The sequence below is a fragment of the Hibiscus syriacus genome, unplaced genomic scaffold (assembly GCF_006381635.1).
Source record: "Hibiscus syriacus cultivar Baekdansim isolate YM2019G1 unplaced genomic scaffold, ASM638163v2 tig00110895_pilon, whole genome shotgun sequence".
NCBI lineage: Eukaryota > Viridiplantae > Streptophyta > Magnoliopsida > Malvales > Malvaceae > Hibiscus > Hibiscus syriacus.
In genome coordinates, this window is record NW_024062903.1 from 3,457,268 (window position 1) to 3,471,686 (window position 14,419).

The following is a 14,419-nucleotide window of genomic DNA, read 5'->3' on the forward strand; positions in this document are numbered from 1 at the left end:
TACCTATAAGTATAACAGAAAAATATGTTACATATTTATTTTTTAACGAAAATTTCTTTAGACGTTTAAAGTATAATTTAAACACTTATTTTTTTATTAAGCTAAAAATAAAATATTTTTGAATATTTATGTTGGACCATGTTGTACAAATTCGATACCTATATTGGACTAAAATTCAAAGCCTAAGCATAGATAAAGACATGATTTCGTGTTAACGGTGAATTTTTTAAATTTGTGAGGAAACAAATTTATAAATTTTTATAGATAAAATTAGATTAACAATAAAAAAATAAAAAAAATATATGATAATTTAAAATTTTAAAGAACAACCGTCTCGACCTCCCCTCTCGGTCCATCTTGCATGTAAGGGTTCAGTCGCCATTGGCTCAATCATCTGGATGTGGTAGTAGTAGTAAATGGTGCTAGCCGCAGATGGAGATCAATGTCATCTTCTTCGTTTACTTCCTTAGCCACTGATGATGAATCCGACGTTGAGCCCACGCCAACTTCATGAATTTGTACTTGAAATGGTCCCTGACCCTGACCTTGTTGCGCCCCACTTCCAACATGAAAGGGACAAGGATCCCTTAGGGTTAGCATTGGAAAAGATGGTGCTGCTGCTGTTGACAAGCCACCCCTTGGACCCAAGCTTGTTGACCCTCTGCCATAAATCAACCGCCTCGACCGAGCTGAATGCCGCGAGATAACCAGTCCCGTAGTCACAAATCGTTGATAGTGACTGAAAAATGAACCTTGTTTGGCTCGTCGTTCTCTTTTATGCGCATTTTGATGCCCACCCAAAGCTTGAGAATTTGCGAATCCTCTGTGAAAAAATTGGCACTCAATTCTCCTGAACTCGCTGACATTTCTACGAACAATTGGGGGGAATTCGCCTTCGGCACTGACTCTAAAACCTAAAAGCTTCAAGGTCGACGAAGGTTGCGGTTCGTCATCAACATTCTTCCCTGACGTGTCCATGCTAAATTAACTAGAAAAAAGAAGAGAAAAAAAGGCGACCACCTTGATGGTTTCAATATCCATGGAAATATATTAAAGTATCCGCCGTTGCAGGGTTGTGGATGACTCTAATGCCCCTGAAACCCGAAAATTATGATATATTTCACAATCGTAAAACAAAGGATGACAACCATATCTAAATATACAGGAAGAGTTGTCGAGTTTACAGTGAAAAACCCTTATCTTTCTTGTTTTGGTTGAATTGTTTGGATATAGACGACAAGAACTCGTGCGAAAAACTGGGGACATAACTGTAAAGCAAATGTCATTGAAGGTTTCATCCGCGTGCATCTTGTTTCAACATCCCATGTTTTTGTAGTCGCTCAGTATAATTGTAAACGAGCCGAGTTAAACTCAAGCATTACTCGACTTGATTTGATTCAAAAATTTTAAATTGATTTTGAGTCGATTTGAAAACTTGTGAGTCTAAAATTTTTAAGCTCAAATCAAACTTAAAGTCATAAACTGAAGCTCTAAAAAGCTCAAAATAAAACAAAAATTTTAAACTTAACTCAGTTGAAGCTCAAACTCAAACTCGAACATGGACCTTAAGCACATGAAAATTTTATATTGTATTTTAAAAAAATCAACACATTAATGTTGATATTATTTATAATTTAAATTTTTCATAAATAAAAAGTGAGGATCCATCGTTTAATGACATTTTTGCATTTGAGGAATCCATTAAAAAGTTTGAACGGTTTATACGAGAAGTTGAATCGGATGAGGATCCAGAGGAGATTTCTGAATATAGTGATGACTCTGAGTGTTCTTCAGGCAACCTTAAATAATTAAGAAATATTTAAGTTAAGTATTAAACGGTTTAAAGCATTATTGAGTTGAGTAAGGAGAAATGAGTGAACGGTAAATACGTTGTCCACCAAACGCTTAAAGAAAACCGAGTTATAAGTGAATCAAATGATTATGAGTTTGTATGAGAATAGATGTTAAGTTTTAGGAACTTGATAGAGTTACCTTTTGAAGGTAAATTTGCGAAAGTGGATTGGTTACCTATTCTATGCTACAATGAAGTAATGCTTAGATTTAGATTGACTCTCGAGGACTTGAAAAGTGTCAAGTATTTGTTTACTAGTGTAAAAAATAGTTCGTAAAAAATATTTGTTTACTAGTGTAATTTTTAGCATTAACTGCTATGAAGTTATTGCTATGAAATTGTCAAGTATTCATATTAAATGATGTGAATATTTAGACTTTCTTAGTTGAGAGGGAAAATATTTCAACTACTCGAGAATATTTCCAATGGATCCAGAAAAGTTACACGGATTGCCTCCAGAAGGAAATAAGAAATTTTAAAATAAAGGTATTCTATTCAACTTGATCTCGAGTGAGATGATAGCGATAAACCCTATAGGTCATGGGGCAAGTGTGAGTTGGACATGTAGTAAATATCCGATAAAGATTCAAGGAGGTTATGTTCCCGATGAATCTGATGGAATTATCATTTGGCAAGTATGAGATCATATTAGGTATGGATTGGTGTCTCTGCCTTATGGTTGGGTTGTTGTTTTAAGAAGATATTACTTTAGAAAGATACGGAGGATTTGGAAATCATAATTATTAGAAGAAAAGCAAAATCATCACCCAATGTGACATCAACAAAAATTGCAAAGAAATGATATCAGAAAGATGTACAGTTTTTTGGTTAGTGTGATAGATACTTAATTATTTAAAGTAGGATTTTATGATATTTCCACAACTCGGGAATTTAAAGATATCTTTTCAGATGAATTACCTGGGTTACCTCCAGATCGAAAGGAGGAATTCAAGATTGATGGTTAACAGGGTATTGAGCATATTTCTATGTGTTCGTATCGAATGGTTTTAATCGAGTTAAGAGAACTAGAGGCTCAATTACAAGAGCTGATTGCTCAAGATTTCTTCAGACCGAGTGTTTCACCTTGGGAAGTATTTGTGTTATTGGCTAAAAGAAAGATGAATATATGTAGTTATGCATATATTATTGACAGTCAAAGGAGGTAAAAATAAAAAGATCAAGTATCCTCTTCCGAGGATTGATGATATTTTGGTGTATTAAAAGTCAAGAGAGGAACCTGAAGCTCATCTTTGTATTGTTCTACAGACTCTTTGAGAGAAGAAGTTGTATGCCAAACTATCCAAATGTGAATTCTGGTTAGCAAAGGTTGCTTTTCTTGACCATATAGTCTCCTCAGAAGGCATAAGAGTAGACTCCAAAAAGATTCATGCTACAGTAGATTGGAAACTCCCAAAGAATGTTCTTGAAATTCGGAGTGTCTTGCGGATTACTGGTTATTGTCGAAGGTTCGTGAAGAACTTTTCGATGTTAGCTTCACTACTAACCAAGTTTTTAAGGAAAGATGTGTCTTTTGTTTGGATGGAGAAGTGTCAAGAGAGTTTTGAAATGCTAAAGAGGATTTTAATAAAGACACCAATGCTTATACAACTTGAGTTGGGTAAAGGATTATGACGTGATCATTGTTTTTCATCCAGGAAAGGAAAATGTTGTTACAAACACACGTAGTCGAAAAACTTTTGCGAGTTATGGATATACGAATAGTGTTGAAAGAAATGACATTGTTGGCTGAATTAAAGAGAAAGCTGACGTTTTTAGATTGAAAAAGAGAATTGCAAAGGAATGACGAATATTTCTTGGTAATAATTGCACAAGTAGAAAATGACGACATTAAGGACTTTTGAGGTCAGGTCCGATGGATGTTTGTACTATCGTAGCAGATTTTGTATTTATGACGAAGAAGATCTAAAGAAAGATATTCTTTTTGGGCATTAAGTTAGTTGAATATGGATTTAGGTGGAAACAAAAAGTACCAAGTTTGAAAGAGTCAGTTTGGTGATCTGGTTTGAAAAGAGCCATCTCAGAAATTGTGGCAAAGTGTCTGGCGTACCAATAGAGGAAACCTGATCATCAAATATATTCTGGATTATTTCAATCGATCTCGATTCATGAATGGAAAGGGGAAAACGATTCACTATGGGCTTTATTACAAGGCTACCTTTGACACCTAGCAAGAAAGACTCAATATGGGTGATGATTGATAGATTTACCAAGACAACTCACTTTATTTTGGTATGAACATATTATTCGATGGATAAATATGACGAGTTATGCATATAAGGGATAGTTCGGCTGCATTGAGTGCCAATATCGATTATATTCGAAAGAGATCCAAGATTCACTTCAAGATTTTGGAATTTCTAGCATAAAGCTTTGGGTACTCGATTGAATTTTAGTATAGTCTTTCATCCGTAGACATATGTTTAGTCAGAGTGTACTATACATATATTGGAAAATATGATAATGGCATGTGTGATTGATTTCCAATGATCATGGGAAAATATTTTCCTTTAGAAAAAATTGTCTACAACAACAGTTATCAATTAAACATCAAGATGATTCCTCTAGTTAAAGTGCTTTGGTAAAATCATAGTCTTAAAATTCGAGGATGAATTTTCTTAAGAGGTAGAATTATAATATCTCAAACATCGGGTCAGTGACTATATTGAAAGGATTTAAAATTTTGGGGATTAAATTGAATAAATGGTAAAGTATAAGAAATGATTTAATTAAGACTAATCAGTAAGAATGGAAGAATGAAAGGGTATTTTGGTCATTTAGAGGGAAATGGATTTAAAATTCATTTTCTTAGGGGTATTTAAGAGAGAAAAGGGCAAAAGTTAAAAGCTAAGTTACTTTTCTTCTTCTCCTTCTTCTCATTCTTCTTCCCTGTTGCTCGTGCTCTCTCCACAACTAAAGGTATATTTTCTTCAAGTTGGATTTTCTTTTAGTTTATGGACTGGCTTTGAAACCTTAAGTGATATAGAGGTTTAAGGAGAGTTCAAGGATGATTAAAACAAAGTAATTAGTGAATTATTTGAGATTAAAGAAAATAGGTTTTTGAATGATATAATGAAATATGAGTTTTTATTGAGGTTTACAAGTATATTTGACTTGTCAAAGAAGTAAATAAAAGATTATAAGATTTGGATGTGGTTAAAAACATGTTGGAAAAAGTAGCGTGATTCTTGGGTTAGACTGTTCTTTAGAGAATTTAGATGTTTTAGGAAGACTAATGAAGGAAAGTTAGTTGGGTTAAGTAGTGATGAGTTTAATAGTATTGTTTGAGGTAAAAGTAAGAGAATTTAATGAAATTTGGGTAAAAATCGAGCTAAAAAATGGAAAATCTTGGTAAGGGTATTGGTACTGGAAGAACAATACCGATACTATAGGTTTAAATTTGGGTAAATATGATGAATAATATCGATACTGATGCAAGTAATATCGATATTGCTAAGGGTATCGATACTAAGAGGAATATATTGATATTTGATCGCTTGTAAATGTATATGCTAAGGCAAGCAAATCTGTACAAGTATACACAGTCGAATCAAATAATAAAGGGTAAGTGAGTTATCGTATCCTCAGGGATTGGTAGGAATTTTGAAGTTTCACCAAAACTAGAACTAGGTTTCACGAGCTAGTTCCTGAATTCTTATCAAAGTAGAAAAATAGTTAGCAATAAATTATGCAAATGTCAAAGCAAGAAAATATTATAAAGTATGGTTGTAGAAAAGTTTGGTCGAAGCAAAGTATATGGAAAATTAACAACTTAAAATAGATAAGCAAAATAAAAAACGTTGATTCAAATATATTCAAAATAACCTCACATATTCAGACTTTTCACAGAGCACTTAGGTTAGTCTTTTTCTATGACAAGAAATTATTCTATGTCTATAAGGATTTGTTATGACATGCTTAGGCTGCCCGACAGGATTACTAAGTATTCTTAAACGGTTGTTATGACAATACTACTCATTATTAACTACAACCCTTGGTTTATCAAACTATTGTTCTGGCAATACCCCTCAGCGTAAACTGTAATTGTTGTCTATCCTACTCAAGCATCTATCCCTTTTAGTCGATTGAAACCCTCTCCTTATCTTTAAGGTAGGTAGATTAGAACATCACCACCCCGACGTAGATTTATCTTAATTCTCTCGAATCTAAGAATCAATTTCTAGACAAACGACACTCTCTCGATGCTCTTACAATGTCTAGCATGTTTCACCTAGGCCCTAGGCAATCTCTTGAAAGCTCTTACAATGTCAAGGTGAAATATTAAAACAATGAACAAAACAAACTTAAGCACAATCATAATGCGTCATTCAAAAACCATAAAATAATTGTCTTGGCAAAACAAAAACTAACACCAAGTAAAACAATTCATGATGTTGCCAAAAATTCATCCAAAGGTATCATCGTTTAATACAACCCCAGAGCAAAGTAATGAAATTAAGAGAAAAGGAAGAATGCCTCTCAAACAGGGGCTCTGTCGTGACATCTCTGACCAGCACCACGCTTGCTCTGGCGACCGGCCTCTCTCGAGGCCTGACCGCCACTCTGCTATAGCCTGGCTATAGAAGACACCAAGGACGGTTGGGTTAGAGAACGGTGGAAAGTAAACCACTGTAGGAGCTCACTCCACGTTTCAGGTAAAGCTCTTCTTGCTTCATTGCCTCTTCTTTTTCGCGGTTGTGACTGGGTATTTATTAAGGTAAATCTCCTAGGGTTTCACATAATTAAAGATTCCCTAAATACCCGAAATTTCTTATCCAAGCTAAAAAGGGAAAGGCGGCTAGTTGTTGTTGAAATCTTGGGGGCTTGATTGTACGTGAGGGTAGTCGTACAACTGACATGTGACATAAGCAATTCGTCAGATCTGTTTCAGACTTGCAAGATGCACCTTGTCTCGGCAAGATAAATTTGTTCCTCACTGTCGTTGTCTTTTGTGTTCAACTGGCCCTCACGAAATATATTGTAACGACTGAAATGTTCCTCTTAAGTTAATTCATGCACACACACAATCCATACAAGCCCTTTCTCCTCAAGAGCATTATTCAAACCAAATAAATCTTGCCTAGGCAAAACTTATCCACCACATGTAATTATAACCTAAATGCAACTAATATGCAATGACCACTTAGTTTAGACGAGTAATAACTTTAGTAAAAAGACTAAAAATATAGTCTTTTTATGGAGTTATCAAACCCCCAAACTTAAGCTATTGCTTGTCCTAAACCAATGGATAATATTTAGAAAAAATAAAATAAAATTGTCATGGTAAAATGATATTATGACAATCATGTGGTTTTAAAATTTTAACCCTCAGCAAAAAGTTTAGCCTCGACATGCTTGACTCATATGCCTAGGCAACTGTTAATTTTTATGGAGTTTCTTGGTTATGCCATTACATAGAGGAGTGTCCCTTTTATTCCACAAAGTTTAAGCACTAAGGAGTTCAACTTGAGCCTTACAATTCTTCGATGTCTTGGCATGCAGAGAGTTCTTTCCTAAAATATTTCTAATCACCTTAGGTAGAGACATCATACAATCATGTTTATAAGTTTGCAAAGAATCAAGCCTAAGGTTGGTTCTTTCCTTTCAACAATCTTGTAAAATAATTCTGGCCTAGGCAATTAAATTAAGCTTTCATCATTGGGCATCTTCAATTTATTCCAAACAATGGACTTAATATACTCATACCAAGACAACCAAGATTTTCAACCAATTATCATCAATTGCTATTAACAAAGTGTGAGACACAATACTTCCCCTAAACTTGAGGGATGCATTATCCTCAATGCATGAAAAATAAAACTACATGAAACTAAATGCAAATGCGAATGCAATATGAAAAAAATTTAAAAATATGAACTTACTGTGGTGAGGTAGCTTGACTGGACACGCATGTTCTGCGTCATTTTGAAGGAGGGGACTCTCAAATATTGTATCGTCTAATGTAATCTGTGAGGGAGAGGGTTGAGGGACATGAATTACTATTCTCTTAATTCATCTTTTAGTGCTCGGGGCACTTGTTGGTGATGGCTTTTCTTCAGTGTGGGTGGCCTATGCAGTTGGTGGTTGAAACTGGATTTGATCTGGTTCAGGAACTGGTGATGTGTGAAGAATTAGGGACTGTTCAGTTTCTTGTTCGATTGTGGGTTGATTGGGGATTGAAATGAAATCGTCATCGACAAAGAATTCGAGTGGAATTTCCTGGGTTCTTTCGGAAGAGGAGAAGGAGGAGCTCAGAGATTCATCTATTTCACCGTGGCCTTTTTCGGGTACAGGCAAGACATGCGTGGCAAGTGGACGGACGTCTGTAGGGAACTCTGGGGGAACATTTTGAGCCGAGGCATGGAATGTACTACCGCCTGCTGTGTGTTTCAGAATTTCATTAGGAAATGACGGCAGGTCTTTATTGGTGATTGGAAGCAGCTCCTTGAAGAAGGCATTAAGTTGTGCATCCCTCGCCTTGACATAGCCAAAGAAAGTCTCTATGTGACTTTTTAGGCACTCGATCCTCTCGCGTGTCTCTCGCATATATGTGACCATGCTGCAACATATTTGGCTCTTCTCTCCAGGCCCTCATGTGGAGCATTATCATTGAAGCTCGTTAGTTCTGGCACCTTTTTCTTGGTTATTCATTCCTTTGACTTGATAAAATCCTTGAACGATTCCTCGTGGACTTTTTTCTTCCTGCACAAAGCAGTAATCAGGTTAAGAAAAAGAAGATTACCTCGGTTCCTCTTTGCACATTCATGGATTTGCTCGAAGATGATTTCTCCCACATTGATTGCTCGTGCATAAATAATCGAGTGCAAAAGCATCAACCTCCTAACTAATACGGTTATGTTTTGTGAGGTTGGCATCAGCTTGCCCTTTAGGAAGTGATTCCACATCTTTACCGCTAGCTTAAGGGCTCAATGATCTACCCGCTTACGCGTTGGCACGTTACCTTCAAATTTGGCCCATCCAAAGCAGAGGTCTTCTAGGACTCCATCGTAGGTTTCTTGATCTACCTCAACCACAAATTTATTATGTTGGTCTTCTACCTTACCCAACTTAAAATAGCGATAGCGATTGAGAGCTGATGGGGAGAATCAAATGAGTTTCCCTTTCACATAGACATTATGTTACGATGGGTTTCTGAGATGGGCATAAAATTCGTGAACCATTGCTGGCGCCACCTCCTTAGAATTCCGAGCAAATTTCTCCCACATATGCTTTCGTACTACATCCATTACTTCTAGTCCGAATGGCTTATCACTTTCTACTGGAAAAAAGCCATCCTCCAAATAGACTTGCCATTTTTGGAGGTTTTTGAACCTTGCTTCAGCTTCAGCTTCAGCTTCAGTGGTTTAAAAATGCTTAAATCCTGATGATGAGGCTGGGGTTTTCTCCGATCTGGCCATGGTTTTTGTTGCACCGGGTGTGTCGTGGCGGTAATGTGGAAAAAATTTAAAGGGGAAAGTTGAAGGAAAAGAAATTGTGGGAATGATAAAGAAGATAGAGTGTTAGTTGGTTTTTTAGGGAAGATAATGGGTGGTTTAATTGGGAAAAAATAGTCAAAATGAGGAGGGAAAAAGATATGATATTAATGACACAATATTTGATTTGACATAAAGTATGGAAAATATATCTTCCCCTTTTCATAATTGCTGCCAAAACCTCTTAGATTAGGGTTTCTCTTCCTCTCATGCATGAGTTTTCACCACATGCTGGCACGTGCACCTTGCATGTCAAAAAGAAAAAAAAACAAAAATAAAATAAAATAAAACAAATAACTCGAGCAGAATAAAATAACTTAATTTATTTATGTACATAATTCAGATTTTTGTTGCCTATGCAACAAAAATTGTTTAGGGATGCAAAGCAAACTCTTTGGCATCTTGTGTTATCGATGTCGGTTTATCGAACATGATTTGTGCTCCTTTGTATTCCTTCAGTCTCTGACTATTCTCCTTAAAGATGGATCCATCATTTCATTTCAGTTCTTTATTTCTATTACTCCGTTGCTATGGACTTGGTGTACAATAAACGGTCATGACTATCTAGATTTTAGCTTGCCTTGAAACAATTTGAGTTGTGAATTGTAGAGCAACACTTGTTGTCCAGGATAAAATTGTCTTGACAAAATTTTTCTATCATGCCATCGCTTCGTTTTTTTTCTTTGTATAAGCAGACATTTTTGTAAGCGTGAGCTCTAAACTCATCCATTTGGTTTAGTTCTAGAAGTCTTCTTTCTCCAGCAAGTTGAGCATCCATTGTTCACTTTCTTGATGGCCCAATATACTTTATGTTCAAGTTGCACAGGCAAATTGCACTCCTTGCTGTAGACTAGTTTGAATGGGGACATTCCTAGCGGTGTCTTGAATGTTGTGCGATAGCCCATAGGGCTTCATCTAGCTTTGGCGACCAGTCCTTTCGGTTTGGGTTGACCACTTTCTCGAGGATCTGTTTGATTTCCCTATTAAAGACTTCGGTCTTCCCATTGGTCTGGGGGTGATATGCCATGGCTATTCGATGTCACACTCCGTATCTTTTTAGCGCCTTGGCAAATATTTCGTTGTCAAAGTGTGTGCCTTCATCACTGATAATAGCTCGAGTAGTTCCAAAGCGCGTAAATATATTCTTGTACAAGAATTTCAGCACGGTCTTAGAGTCATTTTTAGGTGTTGTTATGGCTTCCACCCACTTGGACACATAGTCTACTACCAAGAGAATATATAGGTCACCAAAAGATGTGGAAAAGGGTCCTATAAAATCTATCCCTCACACGTCAAAAAGTTCAACCTCCAAAATGTTTTTCCATGACATCTCATGTCTCTTTGATATGTTCCCCATGGCATGGAATCTATTACATGACTTATAAAAATTCGTGTGCATCTTTGAACAAGGTGGGTCTATAAAAACCGGATTGAAGAACCTTTAATGATGTCCTCATTCCACTGAAATGTCCTCCGTACGGTGACGAGTTGCAATGAAGTAGAATTTCTTTGTGTTATTCTTATGGGACACATCTCCTGATTATTTGGCCGCCACATTGCTTGAATATGAATTGTTCATCCCAGTAATAGTGTCGCACATCATGTCGGAATTTTTTTGGCCCTGGCTAGATAAACCTGGAGGTATAATACCACTAACAAGAAAAATGACTATGTCAGCATACCATGGCAGAGCCGTGACAAATAAAATTTTCTCATTAGGAAAATCCTTCTGGATGTCCATCATGTCATGGCAATTGATTTTGTTTTCAATCCTAGATAAGTGATCTGCTACTTGGTTTTTAGTACCCTTTCTATCCTTTAACTCTAAATTGAATACTTGTAGTAATAATATCCATATGATGAGCCTAGGCTTTGCATATTTTTTATTAATTATATATTTGAAGGCAGAGTGATCAGTATGCACAATTACTTTAGTTCCTATGAGATATGGCCTAAACTTATCGAATACAAATACTACTGCAAGAAGTTCTTTTTCAGTTGTGGTATAGTTCATCTGTGCATCATTAAGGGAAGACTAGCATAGTAGATAACATGAAAGAGTTTACCTTTTCATTATCCTAGCACTACCCCAACTGCATAGTCACTGGCGTAGCACATAAGCTCGAAAGGTGCATTCCAGTCTGGGGGAACGACGATTTGTGCCGATGAAAGTTTTCTCTTCAACTCTTTTACATTGGTGGTTGGAGATAGATTCTCAATTACTTCCACCTTGGCTCTATCTACTTCAATGCCTTGACAAGAAACCTTGTGTACCAATACTATTCATTCGGTTACCATAAAATGACATTTCTCCCAATTTAGCACTAGATTGGCTTCTTCATATCGCTTCAGCACCTTAGATAAGTTGTTGAGGCATCGCTTGAAGTCGTCACCCAAGACTAAGAAGTCGTCCATAAATATTTCCATGCAATCTTCACCATATCCAAAAAATGGCCATCATACATCTCTGAAAGGTTGCTGGGGCATTGCATAGTCCAAATAGAATTCATCTAAACGCATAGGTACCATATGGGCATGTGAAAATAGTCTTCTGTTGATCCTCTAGTGATATGGCTATCTAATTGTATCCCGAATATCCATCAAGGAAGCAGTAAAATGTTTTTTCCTGCTAATCTATCAAGCATTTGATCAATAAAAGAGAGGGGAAAGTGGTCTTTCTTTTTTTCTTTATTTAGCTTCCTGTAGTCCATACATATTCGCCAGACCATGACTATTCTCGTAGTTAAAAGCTCATCATTTTCATTCTTGACCACGGTCACACAACCTTTCTTTGGCACGCACTGCACGAGACTGACCCATGAGCTATCAAATATTGGATAAAGTACTCCAACATCCAACCACTTTATAATTTCATTCATTACTACTTTCTTCATGATCGGCTTGAGTCTTCTTTGTGGTTCCACCAAATTGCTATGATTGTCTTCTAATTTGATCTTGTGCATGCATATGGTAGGGTCGTTTCCATTCAATTCTGTCATGGTCCATCCAAGAGCTTTATTTGTGCTGCGACAAAACCTTTAACAAACTGCTCTCTTGTTCGGAGGTTACACTAGCAGAAATTATCACCGATAAAGTCTCATTTCTATCTAAATAAGTGTATTTCAAATGCGATGGCAAAGTTTTAAGTTCCAATATGGGTGCATGCTGTAATGATGATTTTGGGGGACTAACTTCATTGAAATCTAAGGGTGCGTTTGGTGTACGGAATATAAGATTACCAATGAGAATAAAAAATTACTAGGGAATAGGATTACTAGGAATGTTGTATTTTGTGTTTGGTTGGTTTAGCAGGAATGTAAGATTACCGTGTTTGGTTAAAGGAATAAAAGATTATTGGAATGTATATTTGACCAAATTGTCCTTATTATATATTTGTATAATATTACAAATTGTAAAATATTTATATATTTTCTTTAAAAAATTAAATTCATAATATTTATATAATTTGTTTACAAAATTAAAAATATAAAAAAGGTTTAATGAAAGGGTAAAAAAAATTTTAACCCCTGAACTTCATATAAAATTTTAATTATAGATTTTTTTTTTGTAAATCTAAAATAATTTAAGGATAAATTTGTAATTTAACCTTCGTAGAATTTTTATTATTCAATGACAGAATAATGATATTTTTGAAAAAAAATAAAAATTTAAGAGCATTTTAGTCCAAAACGCCGGTAATGTTACAATACCTAAGGGAAGGGAGGTAATGACATTCCCAGTAATATACCCCAAAAAATCTACTATTGGTAATAAAACATTACCGGGAATGAGATTCCCGGCCAACCAAACATGGGAATGTGGGATTCCCATCCCATGAGAATCCCACAATCCTTGAACCAAACAACCCTAAGGGTTTGAATTTCATACCTGGTCTGGCGTGAAGAAAACTAGGTTGTTCCTCTAATTTACCTTCATAGTCTACTTTGGTTTCGTCTTTATGAAATCCGTCAATTGTGTCTTTTGAAAGACTGTTGCTGAGGAGAAAATTATCAAAATCCTCTCCTAGCAATTTTTCACCCGGGTCATAATTTTCATTTTCACGGTTCAGAGAATTCAAGTATTGGCACAAATTGTCGTATTCATTGATTTGTAATAATTCGTCTTGGCCAAGATTTTCTGCTCCCTCTTCCTCTATTAATTCAATGTCTCTAATGCATTGCATTCTTCTGAATCGTCAACATATTTCATGGAGTTGAAGACATTGATTGTGACGCTTTGATCTCCTACCCGCATCGTGAACTCTCCCTTCTCGCAATCTATTAAGACTTATCCAATGGCCAAAAAGGGTTGCCCAAGAATGATGGGTGCATTTCATTGACCTCACAGTCTAATATGAGGAAATAAATTGGAAATACAAATTTGTCCACCTTTACAATGACATCTTCAATCCTGCCATCATGACGAACATAAGACCGATCATCTAACTGTAAGATAACTGTGGTTGGGCAGGTGTTACACATTTCTAGTTTTAAAAACATAAACTTGGGCATCAAATTTACGCTTGACCCTAAGTCAACAAGAGCTCATCCTACAAAATTCTCACTGATTTAACATGGTATCACAAAACTGCCAGAATCTTTTTGCTTTGGTGGGAGTTCGCTTACTGCATAGAAGATTTCTTTTGCCGCGGCAATATTTTCTACCTTCATATTTTTTGTGATAATATCTTTTAGAAACTTAGCATAGGAAGACATCTGCTTGATGGCTTCAAGAAAAGACACATTGATATACAACTAATCCAGAACATCAACAAATTTCTTGAACTGGATTTCGTCATTGTGTTTCTTCAATCGTTGAGGAAAGGGTGGTGGATGTCTTACTTCATTTCCTATAGGTGGTGAGGAAACCTTTACCTTTTCCATAAGTTTCCCATTATCTGTTTGACTAGATGCTAAACATTTATCCTTTTCCTTATCCTCAGGCTATCCCTCCAATTCAACAATTTCAGCTTGATCATCAGGTTGTGTAATGCCTTGGCTAGAATCTTCCAATTGCGTCCCCCCAAACTTGACATTCTGGTTAATCTGGGTACCAC

At 36.0% G+C, this 14,419-nt stretch overlaps 1 protein-coding gene across 1 annotated transcript; it reads right to left on the reverse strand.

Moving 5' to 3' along the window:
- Window positions 1–390: 390 nt before the first annotated feature.
- LOC120145960 (zinc finger protein GIS3-like) lies at window positions 391–978 on the reverse strand. The gene has a single exon (XM_039159646.1). The coding sequence runs from the start codon at window positions 976–978 to the stop codon at window positions 391–393; it is 588 nt and encodes a 195-aa protein (XP_039015577.1).
- Between the last annotated feature and the right edge of the window lie 13,441 nt (window positions 979–14,419).

Coding starts and splice junctions, on each gene's coding strand:
- LOC120145960 (XM_039159646.1), bottom strand. CDS start 978: ATGGACACGTCAGGGAAGAATGTTGATGACGAACCGCAACCTTCGTCG.